The following is a 17,112-nucleotide window of genomic DNA, read 5'->3' on the forward strand; positions in this document are numbered from 1 at the left end:
ATCATGCAGGAGACTAAGACTGCTTTTTTGTTGTTAAAAGCCCGCTGTTGTTTACCTGGCTGATGTAGTTCAGCTCGACACCGGATTATACAGTACGTTTTAACCTTTCATTTACTTTTCCTAATGACGTGCAGTCTTGCGAGTACTGCCAATTTTGTCAGCATTGTTAGAGGCCTTGCCTTGGAAACAGCCGCCCGGCATGATCATTACCCGCATCAACAACTGACTGTGTGTGTGTGTGTGTGTGTGTTTTTTAAAGTGCTTTGTGTACTGTAAGTGTGCAATGCTCCATTGCCTGTTGGTGGCTGTTTTTGTACCGCTGCGCTGAAGAGGTTAATTACTATGACGACTGACATTTACCCCATTTTATATTTCTGCTGAACACAAAAGAAAATATTGTGAAGAATGTTGTTAACTGGCACCCATTCACTTGTATTGGTTTTGTGTCCATACAATAGAAGTGAATGGGTGCCGAAGCTGTTCGGTTACCAACTTCAAAATATCTTCTTTAGTGTTCTGCGAAAAAAAGAAAGTTTTGAGTAAATGATGACAGAATTTTCACTTTTTGGTGAACTATCCCTTTAAGTGTGTATCACCATGTTTCTTTGGTCATAAGCAAAATATACAGTGCATCTGTGTACCTGTATCACAACAGTACAATTTTGTTAGGGATACCTCAAGATGATTTTGAAGAAAGTTTGCTAGTCCACTTAAAGCAACGTTTACCCGTACAGTTTTCACACATTCTCCATGTGTGCTGTTCTGGCCAAACAGAGCTCTCTGGTGCGGAGTGCACATGTGAAGAACGGTAATTGCAGCAGCCTCTCTCTCACACACACACTTTTTCCTGTCATCAGTTTTAATGATCTGCCCTGACCATAGTCTTCAAACCCCCGGTAAGTCTGTCCTGAAATGCAGCGTGGCTCTTTGTAATGCTCCTCTGGTATTGTTCCCTGCAATTTATCCTGACACTTGAGGTAGAGTATAACAGAGGTAAATTAAAAAAATAGCGAGAAAAGAAAAAAGCACGTTTTATGTAAGCCTTTGATGCTTGAGACACACTACATTGGACAGATATTTAAGTTGAGTGCGGAATTTCAGTGTCACTAATATAAGGGAATTGCAGGAATAATGACTTCTGTGAATCAAGTCAAATGTCTTGAATTGCTTTAGAAATAGACCTCTTCGGATGACGTGAACAGCGTTGGTTCAACGCTGGTCAAGAAGAACCCCCAGTTACTTTGGCTTCAAAGGGTTAAATAGATCACTTACAAACTAATATGCTGACAGATACAGTATAAACAATTCAGTATGCCAATATTTTTATGAAACTATTGCAGTGGGATATTTGGTTATATTTGAAATGATGATAATTCTATCAATATGTCAATGAGTGATTTTTATACTTTAATCTTAAATATTTTTAAGTACAAGATGCAAAAAATAATAGCACAAATCAGGCAGAAATTGTCTGTTATGAGTTACTTTTAGTTCATTTATTAAGGTTTAAAACACCAACACCCTTGCAAGCACTGCTGAAAAACGATTATTTTCTTGCTTTGAAGTGAAAAGAAACATGAAATGTTTTCCTTTGTGATTTAGCCGTTCGTGCATTAAAGGGGTTAAAGGAATGAAGTGTGTTTGAGAGTTAAAACCTATGTGGTGAGAAGAGTCATTACCAGAATACATCCCTACATCTGTGATGGTTTCATTAAAGATCAGAAATAAACAGTGTTTTGCCTCATATGCAGCATGAAAAAGCAGTTGTTTTATTGAAACTGAATGTTCTACTTGGGCCACAGTGCTGCAAATCAAAGCTATGAATTTTGATGCCAGTCGAAGGGCCAAGTTCAGTTATTGCATGTGGTTCTCATTACATTCAGCAAATGGGAATAAAATCTGTTTCCGTGCTCAGATGTCCAGGTAAAAGGGGAGACATCTGTCCACAATGAAGTGTTTGCTTTTGTAATACAGTCCGCTTCAGTTGTTCTGCAATCAGTAATGGCCCACAAAGTACAGTTATTTTTACAAATAAATTGAAAACGGGACAGGAGAGGAAAACTTTTAGCACTATCTTAAATATCATTTTTGAAAATTCTTATCCTAGAAGTTGTTTTCGAGCACACGTCGTATGAATTAAAAGAAACAACTGTTCCGTCTCTGTCATCAGAATTAGATTTAGTTTTATAAGAGTGAAAGCAGATTTATGTAACCAAATGATGTTGGTAAGACCGGCACAACACAAGATGCAAGCTGCAGTGTGAGCCAGACCAAGTAATCTGCATTCTCAACATCGGGTCAAAAACATCACACACCCCGTTTGCAACTATACGCTTCGATTGGAGGGCCATCAGTTGTCCTTAACTTTTTGGACAACTGGGAATGATATATCTTGAGGCGAAAGTTATTGCTCATACTCGACACTATACTCCTTTTCTAGTTTAATTGGCATTGAGTCTTTTATCTGTTTTTAAACAGACCAACCCATAGGAGCCATTCTAAATCTCTGTGAGGTTCTTTATAGACATTAAGAGCAAATGGAGGCTCGTGCTGAAATCTATTGCTTTTAAAATGATACATTTGAGAAAAAGACTCAGAGATTTCATTACGAACTCTCGAATGATCTATCCACGTTATTGCTTTTTTCTTTAACTATATGTCAGTAATTGTCTTTTTTGTGTCTGTTTCCAGGAGAAATGTTAGAGTCAAAATTGAACTTACACCTGAGAACTCTTTTATGTCTTTTGAGCTAATAAAGAGAGCAGCTCCGCAGCAATTTTCATCTGGAAAATAAAATGGAAAAAATGAAATTTACTGCATGTTTTTTCTCTAAAGAGCATTAATGTACCACTCTTGCTTATGATTAAAACAGCTTTATGGTACATTTTACCTCCTGGGTGGCTTTAGAGGCTTGCATATCCCCTGCCATGCTAAAAGCATGTTTGCTTACGGTTGCCATAGCATTTGTTAAACGCTGCGTGAAAAATTTGAACAATAAATTAACAGAAAAGAGCTCTCTGTTTTTTACCTCACTGATGATATGCCACTGCTTGATTCTTACAACTTAGTCCCTGGTCTTCTGCAGTGAACTGCAACTGACCTTTTTCCCTTTCTTCACATACATCATTAGATCTCTCCATGCTACAATACATGAGATCCTTTTCTATTTTCTATTACACATCCGGTTGGACCTGTCATTGTGTCGTAGAAATAGATGTGGTACAGCTCGCACTGATCAAGTTCATTCATTCAACGTTAAGGCATAAAAATGATCCTAGTTCAAGTTCAACTACTGAGTGTGTGTCAATGAAAAGAGACTTTAATTGATATTTTGGGTTATATTTATGAATTCATATAACAACAAATGTTCATGCTTTTATTTAAAGCATATTACAGTATACTTAGTACAAGGTCTACACATAGGCTGAATTGTCTTAAATTTGTCTTAAGTTCATTCAAAAATGAAAAATTTGTCATCATTTATTCACCCTCATGTTGTTTGAAACGCATATGTGACTGTTTCTTCTGTAGAGCGTAAAAGAAGATATTTTGAGAAATATCTCAGTGGTTTTGTGTCCACAAAATGGAAGTCAATGGGGGACAATGTTGTTTGGTTACCAACATTCTTCAAAATATCGTCTTTTGTGTTCTGCAGAACAAATCATAAAGGTTGGAAATGGTAGCAAAATCTCATTTTTGTGTGAACTTTCTCTTCACAGTTAGTTTTGGTAAAGTTTGTAATTGGCATTGGATAGCAAAGTGTCCACTGGTTGCATCCTTCAGAATCCAAATGCATTGAAGCAGATGCAACACAGGTGCTGAATATTTGAAATCCTGCTCATTTAATGTACTGCTTTTTGAATGCTGGGTGACATATTTGGATGCAGCCAACCGCAAGGCCCCCACATCTCTCTCGTGCCAGTCTTTTCTCCCAGTGCGGCTCTACAGCGCTGAGATGTTCCGCTTCATTTAGCCCATGATGAAGAGTTTGCTTTCATTAATCTGGTCACTTTTCTGTGCACCCCTGTTTAAATTCCCTGTCCATGCAGCCGCACAGAAACATTATATTTAACCTCATGTGGGGTCAGGGGAGATTTCTTTGAGAGATGTCTTTAATTTATTAGCTTAACTTAGCTATACCAAGAAGATGAATTGTTTATTGCTCTTTCCTATATATAAGAAAATTTCAGTACTGGCACATTAAGTGTCCCAAATATCTTTCTTTGTGAAAGATAGCATTTTATACAGGTTTGAAACAAAAGAGGTTGAGTAAATGATGACAGAATTTTCATTTTTGGGTGAACTATCACCTTAGTCCATCACCATAGATATTGCTTATTTTAAATAAAAATGAATATTTTCAAATAATAGGTAAATTATCTGCATTTGGGTGCATTTAAAGGAACAGTTCATCCAAAAAATGGTCTTCATTAGACTTTCCATAGTGGGAATAAAAATTACTGTGGGGTCAGAGAACATAGACATTACACTTGCGCTCTCCGTCTTATCATTGACTGTCTCTCTCTTTCTCTCCTCAGGAAGTTCCTGTCATAGCAACACGCTCCCTACATTGGTTCGGACTTCTTCTCTAATGATGCAGTCCACTCTGGATATGAAGTCTTTCATGACCTTCCCCATGGAGAGCTCCTCTCCGGTCGGCCTGTTCCCCAATTTCAATACGGTAAGCAAGCCCGCTTTCATCTCCCCTCTCTTGGCTCTCTTCCCATTTAATGTTGGCCTCGTTCATGTGTGGGTTGACACTGATGGAATTAAAAGCCTGCCGGTTCAGAAAGAAACAGATTGAGTGTGGAGAGCTAATGTTATGTTACACGGATATTGTTCATGATGGATTCTTTCACAAGCTGTTGTCGTCGTAAAATGCTACAAAGTGGGCCAGTATCATTATGTGCTGGTGTTCAGAAGGGCATTATGCCTTCCGTTTTAAAAAAAAGTATGCAGCATTAAAACATTTTTGTCTAATTTTCTGCATGCGTGAAATACCAAGATGGTCTGTAATATTTGCCAACATGTGTATTATAAACAGATTTTTTCTATAGTTCTTTTATACATTTCTATACTAATTCTTTATTTTTGAAGCATGGTATGAATTGTTTTTGTTCATTAAATAATGATGCTTTATACTGTATACTGCATACAGTATATATTTTTTCCATTTACATTAAAAGTTTACGGGTAGTTGACAAATAAATCATACATGTGTACTATGGTGTGACAGCAAAATTTAGAAAACAAACTGTTAATATTGCATTGTTTTTTATTATTAATATTTATATTATCATATAAAATAGCATAAAAGAGATTTATCTTCATTGTTAGTTTTTTACTCAGTTTTTACCATAGGATAAATTTGCTAATTAGTCTGTCAATATCATTGTGATCACTTTCAGAGTGATTTTGTTTCCTTCTGATGAAAGATAAAACAGCCAATCAAAATCCATTTGAATTTAAAGGACTCATTTAGCATTTAGCTTAGAATAAAAATAATGCTGTATTGTGGATAGTTATATACTGTAGTTATGTTCATTCTTAGTATGAATGGGACTTTACTGCTTTAGCATTTAATTTGACCTCATATTTTCATTTGTGTTTAACTTATTTTGTTTTGGTTTTCTTGCACAGCTGCTTTGATGCAATGCAAATTATAAAAGCGCTATAAAAATAAAATTGAACGGAATGAATGAAGCTGAAGAAATGTAAATTCAAGGAGAACTAGGTGCTTTTAGTAGTTTCCTTTTTTTAAGGAGAACATGTATGAGCATTTTTAAAGAGTCAGTCTTTTTATTATTCCCGGCAGAAAACATATTTCAATTTGGATAAAAAATTGATCACTTGTAAGTTTGTGACCTTATTCAGCCTTCAGGTTTTGTGCTGCTTTACAGTGATTTAGTGTCTTTATGTTTTAGCCTTGATACCAAACCAAGCTCAATATAAGATATTAAATCATATCAGTTCCCATTGCAGTATGGTTTTCATCATATTGGGCTGCCTTCCATGCATTACGTTCCATTCTGAATATAGCATGAACATTGTGTGTGTTTGCAGCGGTGTCGTCCCTTCAGACATTGATTCCAGCCCCTGGTCCAGCCTCCCAGAATGAGAGGGAGCGAAATCGATTTGTGCTTTTATCTCCCCAAACCAGGCTGCTGAGCTGATGGCAATGAAGGGAGACACGGAGAAAGAGCTGATGGGATCTGAAATAGAAAGTCCGTCTGAATTTGGAGCTTGTTTAACTGCTTCTGACTTTTTTGTTCTACCCAATATCTTTCTACTTTTTTTTGTCACCTACCTCCACTTTCTTTTATTCTCTCCACTGCACTATCCTGTCGTGGCTCGAAAGGAGAGTTTTAATGAAACCTATCTCTCATAGCCAGGTTTTGATAATTGGCATGAAGTCCACAGCTCATTCTGTCCAAGAATCACTGACCGACATGCAAAATGTTAACGTGATCAGAGTTTCCGTTCTGAAATTTTCACGCGTAATATTCATCAGACGATTGGTATCCGCATGCGGTCTTTAGTAGCGCCCAACAGTTTGCGCCATAAATAAACAAGTAACCGGCAGAAGCTGTCATAATTACTGCTCGACTGTTCCTGCAAATCAAGAGATTCTCCAGGCTGCAATCATCTCACCGCAAAATTACCGTAATTATACCGTCTCCCTACAAGGCCATCAAATGAATTATTCTCTCCTAATGAAGCTAATCACAGTATTCTCTGTCGAGCTTCCATGGAAAGGCAAAATTAGAGCTAGCCATGCACATGATTTGCAGTTGTTTCGAGGTATCACTTGATCAGCTGTGGTTTGTTTGTTTGTCTCCGATTTATCTCACCTCTCTATTCTAAATCTCCAGATTTTTGTTTTTCAACTGGGTCATTACTATGCAGTATGTTTTGTTATTCAATACAGTATGTTGATAAAATATAGACCCCTTGTTTTTAAAGATTGAAATTATATTAGTGTTAGAAATAATAGAAATCTGTATTATAATTAAAATTCTAAAGGTGGTTAAATGAAGTACCAAACTTTACATCCCCATGTACTATACACCAGGTAAATGAACTCTCTCTCATTGAACAATGGTTAACTTTGGCTTTTTCATTTTCTTGACATTGCGTAAATAGTAAAGTTACACAGAATAAAGTTTAAATGCTTGAGATTTATTAAAACACTTTTTTGGTGTGAAGTAAACTAATTTTAATAATAAGTGTAAAATAATTACATTTTTGGCACCGTACATGCAGTGTTCATAAGTGTCTTCTTACATTAACCCAGTTCACAACTGTAAGCTTATAATAAAGATTTCGAAGTTGAGCTGTCGGGTACGATTTTGTGGGAAATGTCTGCTTGACATCTTATGCCTTTTGCAGTAAAACCACGGTCACACTTGACTTTTCGCTCCACTGACTTCAGTTCATACGCATGCGAATGCGACAGACCGGAAACGCAAGCCCGTCCGAAGATATTTCACTGCGTAGAAAAGTTCAAGTTTGGTGAACTCTGACCTGCGAATTCACGTCACGTGATTGTGTGAGACCAATAGAAGATCAAAACGTCACAGCGTGACCTCTCGGAACTGAAATGTAAAAGATGGAGGAATCGCTCCCGCCCATTTTTGCAGCACCATCCGAACGAATTTCGCATGCTGAAAGTCTAATCTGACCACCACGGCATAACCTGTCCTTTTGTTTCCAACAGAGATGTTGAGGCAAAAGTTACCGATTGCAGCTTGAAATTTCAATGGTTTTGGAGTAAGGTACTGCATAGGAATAACTCACCTATAAAATCTTCCAAAATGAATATACAGTATATAACATGCTTTGATTTGAAGTAAGGAGTACCGCCATTGTTTTGTGTGTCATAAAACAAAGTTGTGCGTATGTGCCCTATGACATATGCCTCTCCTGGCAGTCCATCAGAGCCGACTGTTTGTGGAACATCATGAGCAGGTGTCCTTATGTATAATTAGTGCTTCCTCCAGTCCACACGCAGAGCGAGAAACCCACAGGTCCCAAGCTGCTATTAGCACGAATCTACCAGATTCCTTAACAAGATATCACCGGTCACAGAATGGTCATAATACCAGCAAAATGTAACAAGTCTTCTGCAATGTTCTATTGCGACTGTTTACCATTTATTATTTATTAAAAATAAAGATGAACGATTACTGAAAAGTAGAATTTTGTTATTTCTTTGTTTGTGAAGCAATTATATATCACCATATCTGTCTCTCTTGCAGAGTTATTTTCTATACGTGGGTTGAATTTAAATGAGTCAAACTGACATTTCCAGCAAAATCAGATCTGATGGCTTAACTTATAAATCATTATTATACGTTTACCATTGTGAATCACGGTAAGGTAAAGAGACACTTTTCAACACTGTATTTTATATACGTACTCAATAACTGTTTTTTTTTCATTCTTAACCAAACAAAGACTACAGCTTACAGGAAATAAACAATGAAGACAAAAATAGAAAAGTGTAATAAAAAAGCATCGAACATCATTGCTGTAGAAAGACAACGATGTGACATTTTTCTTTGTTTTTACCAATCGACTTCACACAGAATACCTGCACTTTTGACATTCAGTCAGGGTCACTCCGCGTACCGTCTATTCAGGCTGATATATACAAATGATATAGAGCGGTAAGAGGAAATAGAACAATTTGTCTCATGGAAGTATATTGAATAAAGCTGTGTGGTTGAGGCAGCGTTGGATAAAGAGGAGTTAGCCATCAGTAAGATTGTGATTTTGTGCTTGAGTGGGCCATGGCGATGAGGAATGATCCCGGTGTGATTACAGCCAGCGCATAGTCACGGCTCGCTCCGTCTCTCTCTGTATGACTGAAATCAATGCGGCCAGAGTCACAACAGACTGAAGCCAGTTTGTGCTCAGCCAGGTGATCTCAGCCATGAAGAAAAGCAGCACATAATCCATCTGCTCGGCTTTCTGTGCTTCAGAGACGCTCTGCGGCCCGGACAAGGTCACGGCTATCAGAAAGAACGAACGAAAGAAAGAAAGAACGAAAGAAAGAAAGAAGGAAAAAAGGGGAAAAAAGAAAAGAAAGAAAGAAAGAAAAAAGAAAGAAAGAAAAACTGAAAGAAAAAAATGAATAAAAGAAAGAAAGAAAAATGAAAGAAAGAAAGAAAGAAAGAAAGAAAAAAGAAAGAAAGAAAGAAAGAAAGAAAGAAAAAAGAAAGAAAGAAAGAAAGAAAGAAAGAAAGAAAGAAAGAAAGAAAGAAAGAAAGAAAAATGAAAGAAAGAAAAAAAGAACGAAAGAAAAAAGAAAGAAAGAAAAAAAGAAAGAAAGAAAGAAAGTTAACCAGCACATACAGTGTTTTAGATGTTGTGTGATGTGTTAGTAAAGGGACTCTGGGTGGTTTGTTGATATGCCGACTGCAGCTGAGACTGTTGAAGATATGACATGTTCATACAGAGATGAAGAACAGTTAACAGAGCTCCTCTCACATCTGTTCCTCGTCGCTCCTCTTTCCTGATCCTTATCATGTCATCATAATCTGCCTTTGTGTCTTTTTGCCTTCATAACATATCCCTGCTTGAGTGTGTGCATTGTTTCAGAATCATATTCCCAGTCATGTTTCTTGTTTGTTGTTGGAGGTGGGAGTTTGTTTATTTGATAGATTTTTTATAATGAAGGAGTAGAGGTGAATGGCAGCGAGGTGTAATTTGAATTCATTCGACGGTGACTGAGGTCTCTTCCTCTCAGGATATGTGATTAACAAGCCCTGACTGACAGGTTAAGTCGCTCTCAGTGGCATACTAAAAATCTGATGTGCAGTATATGTATATTACAAAAAATAAATGTACTTTTATTTTAGTTGAAGAAGACTTTTAAGTATACTTTACTTATATGTATAAAATTATGCATTAATATTTGTACGTCTCATGAAAGTAGCAAATAGTACACTTACAAGTATACTACTAATACATAGTACATACTGTAGATTTTAGTATAGTGTTGGAATAGGTACTTTTGAGTACATTTGGAATACTATTTTCAACATACTATGATTTGGGAAATACTGATTCTACTTCCGAATACTATTAGGACGGATAGTATGCTGATTGGAACGTAGGGTATGTATTTACATGTACATTCATTATAAGCATACTTAGATTTTTAAGTATACTTTAAGTATACTTAAGTATGAATGTACTAGAAGTATGCTTATAAGCAGGGCCGGCCCAAGCCTTTACGGGGCCCTAAGCAGAATTTTATTTGGGGGTCCCACTGTGCCCCCAATACAATCGAGTATTGTCAATGTTTGATTATTTGCACACACACTTTAAACCTAGCACACCCAATTCTATTAGTTGTAGCTGTGTTTGGGATGTAGGAATGTCATAAAAACACATAAACCACGCAAGGTGTATTGTGATTGTCAAAACATTTGATAATTTCATGACTTTCAATTTTAGGTGAACTGTCCCTTTAAATTTCGAGCACAGAACATACAAAGCTTGTGGAATTTATTGATCAATGCATTTAACTATTTGCAAAGATTTTATTTTAAAAATCATCTTTCTCTTCATTTTATTTTAACCACAACCTATAAAACACCCTTTTAAAGCCACACAGCCCTTGACGACGATTTAATCCCCTTTTTATTTTTTTATGTAGTTTATTAATGGTTGATAACCATTAAATTAATTTACAGTATGCACACAATTATTCTCAACCTTATCCCAAATAAAACGCTGAATTAACAGATAATTATAAATTACACGAATCACGTAAATTACATATTTTTTATCTAAATCAGCATTTTGTTGTTTGCATCAACGAATACTGTCAGATGTTCAACATTTCTATCGTTAAACACTAAACAGTTGTCAAATATTTAATGTTTTAGTCACTGTCGTGTGTTGCAAAGCACTCTTTAAACTTTAAAACTTAAGCGTCTTGCTGAACAGCTAAAGATGTGACAGTAGCTCAGTCTTCTTTAATTTGATTGGTCACTGCTCGGTTTTGTAACCAGTAATTCCCGCCTCCTTTCATTTGATTGGCCGCCTCACTTATTTTGATATTGCAATGTTGCGTTTAGTCAGTAATTTCACAAATTTTGACACACACCTCAGAAAAAATAGTGGGCACGGCCCTACGTGAGAAAATGGATGTGTGTCGTGAATATATCACAAAAAAGCTGTCATTTCGTGTGATCTTGGAGGCCCCTAGTGGCGACGAGGCCCTAAGCAGCCGCTTAGTTCGCTTATAGGGAGGGCCGGCTCTGCTTATAAGTGTACTATTTCAAAACTACTTGAAACTGAATTGGCACACTTTTTAGTTTATAAAAGTATACTTTATTTGTGTAACAAAAACAACGTACACAACTATAGTTAATGACTACATTTTAGGTTTGTAACTTTACTACAAGTGAGCTTATAGCTTTCTAGATCAATACATTTTAGTTTATGAACGTACAATCTTAGTAAACTACTAGTTTAGTATTTTTTATACTGAGCTTAACAACATATAACTGTAGTTTATTATTTCTATCTTTTTTTGCACCAAGTCTATTAAAATGTACATATTATTCATTTTTCTACTTGAAATATACCTATGTCCTTTAAGTATATTTAAAGAACAGTGTACAAAGAAAGAAGATCATGTTTTAGTTCAACACACTTTTTTCTGACTTGTTACTATATAAACTTGAACATGGACATTAATAAGTTTGTGTGAAACTGTGTGAAAAAGTATTTAATTGGAGACTCAGTCAAAAGATTAAACACAAATACAAGCCAAGTATACTGTAAATACCTAATTATACTGGTATTTAATATAATAATAATAAAGTCTTTGATCAAAAGACTGTGTACAAGTAAGGCCAAATATTTATTTCTGTCATCAAATAAGTCAAATTTAAGTATATGTGCGAGACCTAAAAAGTGGACTGAAAGTATACTATCTTTTTTTGTTGTTTAAAAGAAGTATACTAAAAGTAAACTTTTTTTAAAGGATTACCTTTGCAAGATCCCTGTATCGTCTATACTCGTGGTCAGAAATGAGATTTTTTAATTACAGATTACTGCGGTTCAGAATCACGCACAGCAGGTAGTGTGCTTAAGAGTTGGCAGACTCTCCCCATCATCCTTTCTGACGTCTTCTAATCGAATAGAAAGGGCTGTACTCTTATCTAAAGTCAGCCTCTTATGGTGCTTTTACACTCGAGATTTTGGTGCGGACCCATATGTCCATTTGACGTCAGGGATCAGTTTGTTTGCTGGGTGTGAAAGCAGTTTTTACAGCTCTAGAACTCCACTGGTGCGATTCACAATGAGAATGAATGGAAGCTGGCCTTACTGATTAAAGTGAGATGTTATTTGTGTCAGCAGACAGTGTTTTTACAATTATAGTGCATCTAAAATGAACAAGCACAAATCATTTCAGAGACAAAACTCAAACATAAAGTATAATGTACAGTTATGATTATAAATACATTTGAAAAAAGGCGAAATTGATCTTGGGTTTGAATCAGGCGGCTGTAAAAAAGAATTTTTGTTTAGTGTGGAATTAAAGGGATTGTTCACCCAAAACTACAAATTCACCCTCATGTTGTTCAAAACCTGTATTTGACTCTTTATTTTGTGGAAAACAAAAAGAAGATATTTTGAGAAATGTTAAAATATGGGACACTGGGACAGTTCCCCCCAAAATTAAGATTCTGTCATCGTTTACACACCCTCGAGTTGTTCCAACTCTGTATACATTTCTTTATTTTAATGAACACAGAGAAAGATATTTGGAAGAATGCTTGTAACCAAACAGTTATTGGCCACCATTGACTACCATAGTAGGAAGAATTACAATAGTAGTCAAAAGTGACCCAGAACTGTTTGCTTTCCTACTTATCTTCTTTTGTGTTCAACAGAACAAAGACATTTATAAAGCAATTTGTCCAGAATGGTAGTCAATGGTGGCCAAGGACTGTTTGGATACAAGCATTCCTCCAAATATCTTCCGATGTGTTCATCAAAACAAAGACATTCATACAGATTTGGAACAACTTATGGGTTCTTTTTCTGTTTTTTACTTTTTCACCACATGATCTTGCATTTTGCTTGGTTTGTCTGTCAAGTGAGTTTTCAAATGTTTTCCTTCAAAAAAAAGGGGAACGGCTGTGAGCATGTGAAATGGTTAGATGACTTGGAGGCAAACCCAGAAGTCCATTCTTCTGCCAGAGTTTCATGCTTGAGGAGCACAGAAAAGCTCTACGTAATATTGCTGGATTCTGCACAAGGCAGATTTGAGAGGTTGTTCAGTTTTGTCCATTTATTTTCTTGTCGTGTTAAATTCTCTGATGAGTGGTTGTCGATTCTGAGGATGGAAGGTCTCTGCTAAGGTTAATACTGAAATAATATGCTTCAGTGTTTTCATTGCAGTTGTGAGTGTGTGCAATATGCACGCTATGCATTGTTTGGATTTTTGGAAGGGTCATGTGTTTAGTTTGGTTGGGGAAAACATGGACTGTAATGTACAATGGTATACACTGAATGTAAATATAAGTTATATGCTGAATTTACCTTTATTACTGCTTTCACATTCCCCTGCACATGATATCAAAAACCAGATTTTTTAAAAGCTTACTTCAGACAATTTTATGTAATGCAAAAAAGTATACTTGAAATCTTTATTTAAACATTCTTTTTGGCAGAAACAGCCGACAACAGTTTCACTGTGTAGAGCATCTGTCGTCTCAAAAATGTGAACACAACACATATGCAGAGCTATTGTTAGACTGTAGTATTAAAATGTGTTTATAATGTTCGTAAATCTGCAATGCTTTACTTAACTTGCTTTGATTTGAATGTGTTTATTTGAATTAAGAATAAGTTGATGGTTTAAATCTAAATGCTGCAAAGAGCTTTCGTTTGCTGATTTGGCAGTTCGTCTTTACACGTTCATCTTTTCGGTTGACTAATCCAAGTATCTATTTCTATCAGGCGGAGCCCAGGAGACCAGCTAGACCATTGATTCTCACCATTAAACAGCTGTCCCGCCTACAGCTCCAAATGCTTATTACTCTCATTTCCCCCCAGCGTTCAGGGTCGCAGAGACCGGCGCTCCGTGTGTGTCCTATCTCACTAACTCTCTGGCTGTCTCTATAACTCGCCCTGCTTTTCTAAAAGTGTCCCTCCGCTGTTTGTCTTCCAGATGGACCCTGTCCAGAAAGCGGTAATCAACCACACATTTGGAGTCTCCATCCCTCCCAAGAAAAAGCAAGTTATTTCGTGCAACATCTGTCAGCTCCGCTTTAATTCAGATGTGAGTAAAAAACAAACATTTCTCGGTTGTGTGTTTACATGGGGTGGTGTGAATGTTTGTCTTGGGGTGTGTGAGTGTTGTGCGTCTTCCAGTGTTTTCTTTTTCTCTCAAAAGTATGAAGAAATGTAATGAAGAAATCTTCGCCCAGTCCTGTTTGTGCAGGAGTAGCTTTTTAGTTCTGTGTTTCGTGTTACAAACTACAGCTGATTAAAATAAGCCCCGGTTTAGCCGTTTAGGGTGCGAGTGGCAACACTCTTCATTACTCACACACACTGAGGTAATACATGGTCACATTTGAGCAGAGTCGCTGCCAGTTCTGCCCTCAGCCAGGTTTTAATGAAGTTTTTCAGTCATCGCTGATGAGGAACACGCTGGCTCATTTGTATTGTTTCATTAAAGCAAGTGTTTAATTTGTTGTTTTTCAGTCATTCACTCGTTTCCCTTACATGTGTCCATTGCACCCAATTGTCTTTATTCAGTTCATGATTCGGTTTCCCTTTGAAATAGAATCATCTGATATCGTTATGTGTGTTTTAAAATAAGGTTTATGAATAACTTTGTGCATCGAGCATTGCTTTTTATAACAAGATACGCTTTTTTTAAATAAAGTACTTTTTATGACGTTCAGTTTCATTAACGGCGATTGATTTGCACCCACTATTAAATGCATTTGTTTGCTGAATAAAAACAGTAACATATTTTAAACGCTTTAGATGTATTTGTGCAATCTGAATGTGATAGAAGAAAAAGGTCAAGAAATAAGAAGACAAAAACAAACCATCAACTTAATTTACGTTGTCGTCGCTGGTCCTCGCAGTGCAGTGTAGTGTGATTTCTGAACAGGTGACTCATATGAATCAATTCTTTCCATTGAAATTGTTTGAAAGATTCACGATTCAGTATATTTAATATATCTTCAGTATAGATTCAGTTTACTTTTCAAATTTTACTTTTTGAGATTGAAATCAGCAAAATTCTATCATTTACGTTTAGTATTTTTGTTTAGTATAAAAGTAGGACTAATTTGACTAATTAATACACGAATGAGCAATAGAATTATTAGCTTGAATTATTAATTGGAATTGGAACTGGAATCAGAATCGTTCAACACAATCTCACAGGAATTTGTAACTACTTTTCGAGTTGGCTAATTCGTATGAATTTGTACGATCTTATACGCTCATTTTAGTACGATTTGCTTTCGCAACAGTGACATTAGATTTAGAGGTGGGATTAGGGGAGGGGCTTAAATCGGACAAAGATTTAGATTCAAATTGTACAAATTATTATGAATTAGCCACCTCATAAAATAGTTACGAATTCCTGCGAGATCAGCTAGAAATCGTTCCATTCCTTACTAATCCCGTTCCAATTTACAATGGTGAGACGGGGTAAGTCATTTTTTGCATTTGCTGCATTTCTTTTTCTTTTTCACATTTAAACTGGCAACTCACAGCTAAAACATAATTTCTTCAACCACAGCATTGAAGATTAAGTAACGTACTCGTTTACTTACATAACCTCGGTTCCCTGAGATACGGCTCGTACTGCATTCCTGGCCGTGCTTACAAGCTTCATGGTCGTCGCCTCAGTCGAAGTAACCGAGTACGTTCTCTACCGATACTTCACTCATACTGCGTAGCAGGATGCTATGGGGAACCAATACAATCCCGCCATGCTACACAAGGAACGATAATGATAGACTACCCCGGAGCTAGGCTCGGGGGCCAAGTATGGAGCAGGGGAACCCTGCAGAGCAGATAGGGCCAAGCTAAAAGGTGACCCAGTCCGGTGATCGTCCCATGATAGTGTGCCTAGTGCTGGTGCGGTTGGGAGCAACCGTAGTCCGGCGACCTAGTGTAAGTCCCTTAAGCAGAGAGGATAGAGGATAGATGAGGACCTGGAGCCTGGTTATTTCGACAGGAAGTGTTTCATGGCCTGCAAAGATTTCTGCGCAGCCGTGAAGCGTTCCACGAAGCTCTCCACCGCGGGTCCGAAGAGGCCCGTGGGAGACTTCGGAGCGTCGAGGAAAGGAGCCTTGTCAGCCTCCTTCATCTCCGTGAACGTCAGCCATAAGTGGCGCTCAAGCACCACGAGACTGGCCATGGATCTGCCTATCGCCTGTGCCGTGGCCTTGGTGGCGCGTAGAGCGAGATCGGTAGCACTCCGCAGCTCTCTGTAGGATGCGGGGTCGCTCCCAGACTCATCCATTCCCTGGAGGAGTTTTGCCTGGTAGACCTGGAGCACCGCCATGGAGTAAAGCGCTGAAGCCGCTTGGCCGGCAGACGAGAAGGAGCGTCCAGCGAGGGCCGAAGTCACTTACACGGCTTAGACGGGTGGGTTACTTTCGCCATCCATCCGATGGCAGTGGGCGGACACAGGTGAGCGGCTACAGACTCATCGAGGGGAGGCAGCCTCTCGTAACCTTTTTCCTCTGCGCCGTCAATCGAGGTCAGAGCGGAGGAAGAAGAGGGTCGTAGGGGAGCCGAATAGGGGGCGCGCCATGACCTGGTAAACTCCTCGTGAACTTCTGGGAAGAATGGTGAAGTCCGCTGACGAGGTAGAGTCGTAGCAGGAGGAGGAGATATCTGAGGACACTGAGGTGAAGTGTCTGCTTATAAGCCCCGCCTACATTGGCGGGCTCCATCGCCATAGGTCCATGCAGCTTCGCTGCCATTGGTTTAAAGTTTTACTTTTCACAAACCAATGGCCGTGCAGTATTCACTGCATTATTGGAAAAAGCTTCAGTCATCGGAGAAAAAGGAGTTTTCCCATAGCGTCCTGCTATGCAGTACGAGTGA

General features: G+C 37.7%; 1 protein-coding gene across 3 annotated transcripts in view; it reads left to right on the forward strand.

The window, feature by feature from the left end:
• The window catches only part of znf385b (zinc finger protein 385B), a 121,505-nt gene that overhangs the window by 85,966 nt on the left and 18,427 nt on the right, over positions 1-17,112 (forward strand). For all 3 annotated transcript variants that reach the window (XM_057336657.1, XM_057336656.1, XM_057336658.1), the window contains 2 exons: positions 4,539-4,681; positions 14,201-14,311. In XM_057336657.1, coding sequence (XP_057192640.1) covers positions 4,539-4,681; positions 14,201-14,311 — 254 coding nt within the window. The remainder of the gene's footprint in view (positions 1-4,538; positions 4,682-14,200; positions 14,312-17,112) is intronic.

The sequence above is a fragment of the Triplophysa rosa genome, linkage group LG6 (genome assembly GCF_024868665.1).
Source record: "Triplophysa rosa linkage group LG6, Trosa_1v2, whole genome shotgun sequence".
Lineage (NCBI taxonomy): Eukaryota > Metazoa > Chordata > Actinopteri > Cypriniformes > Nemacheilidae > Triplophysa > Triplophysa rosa.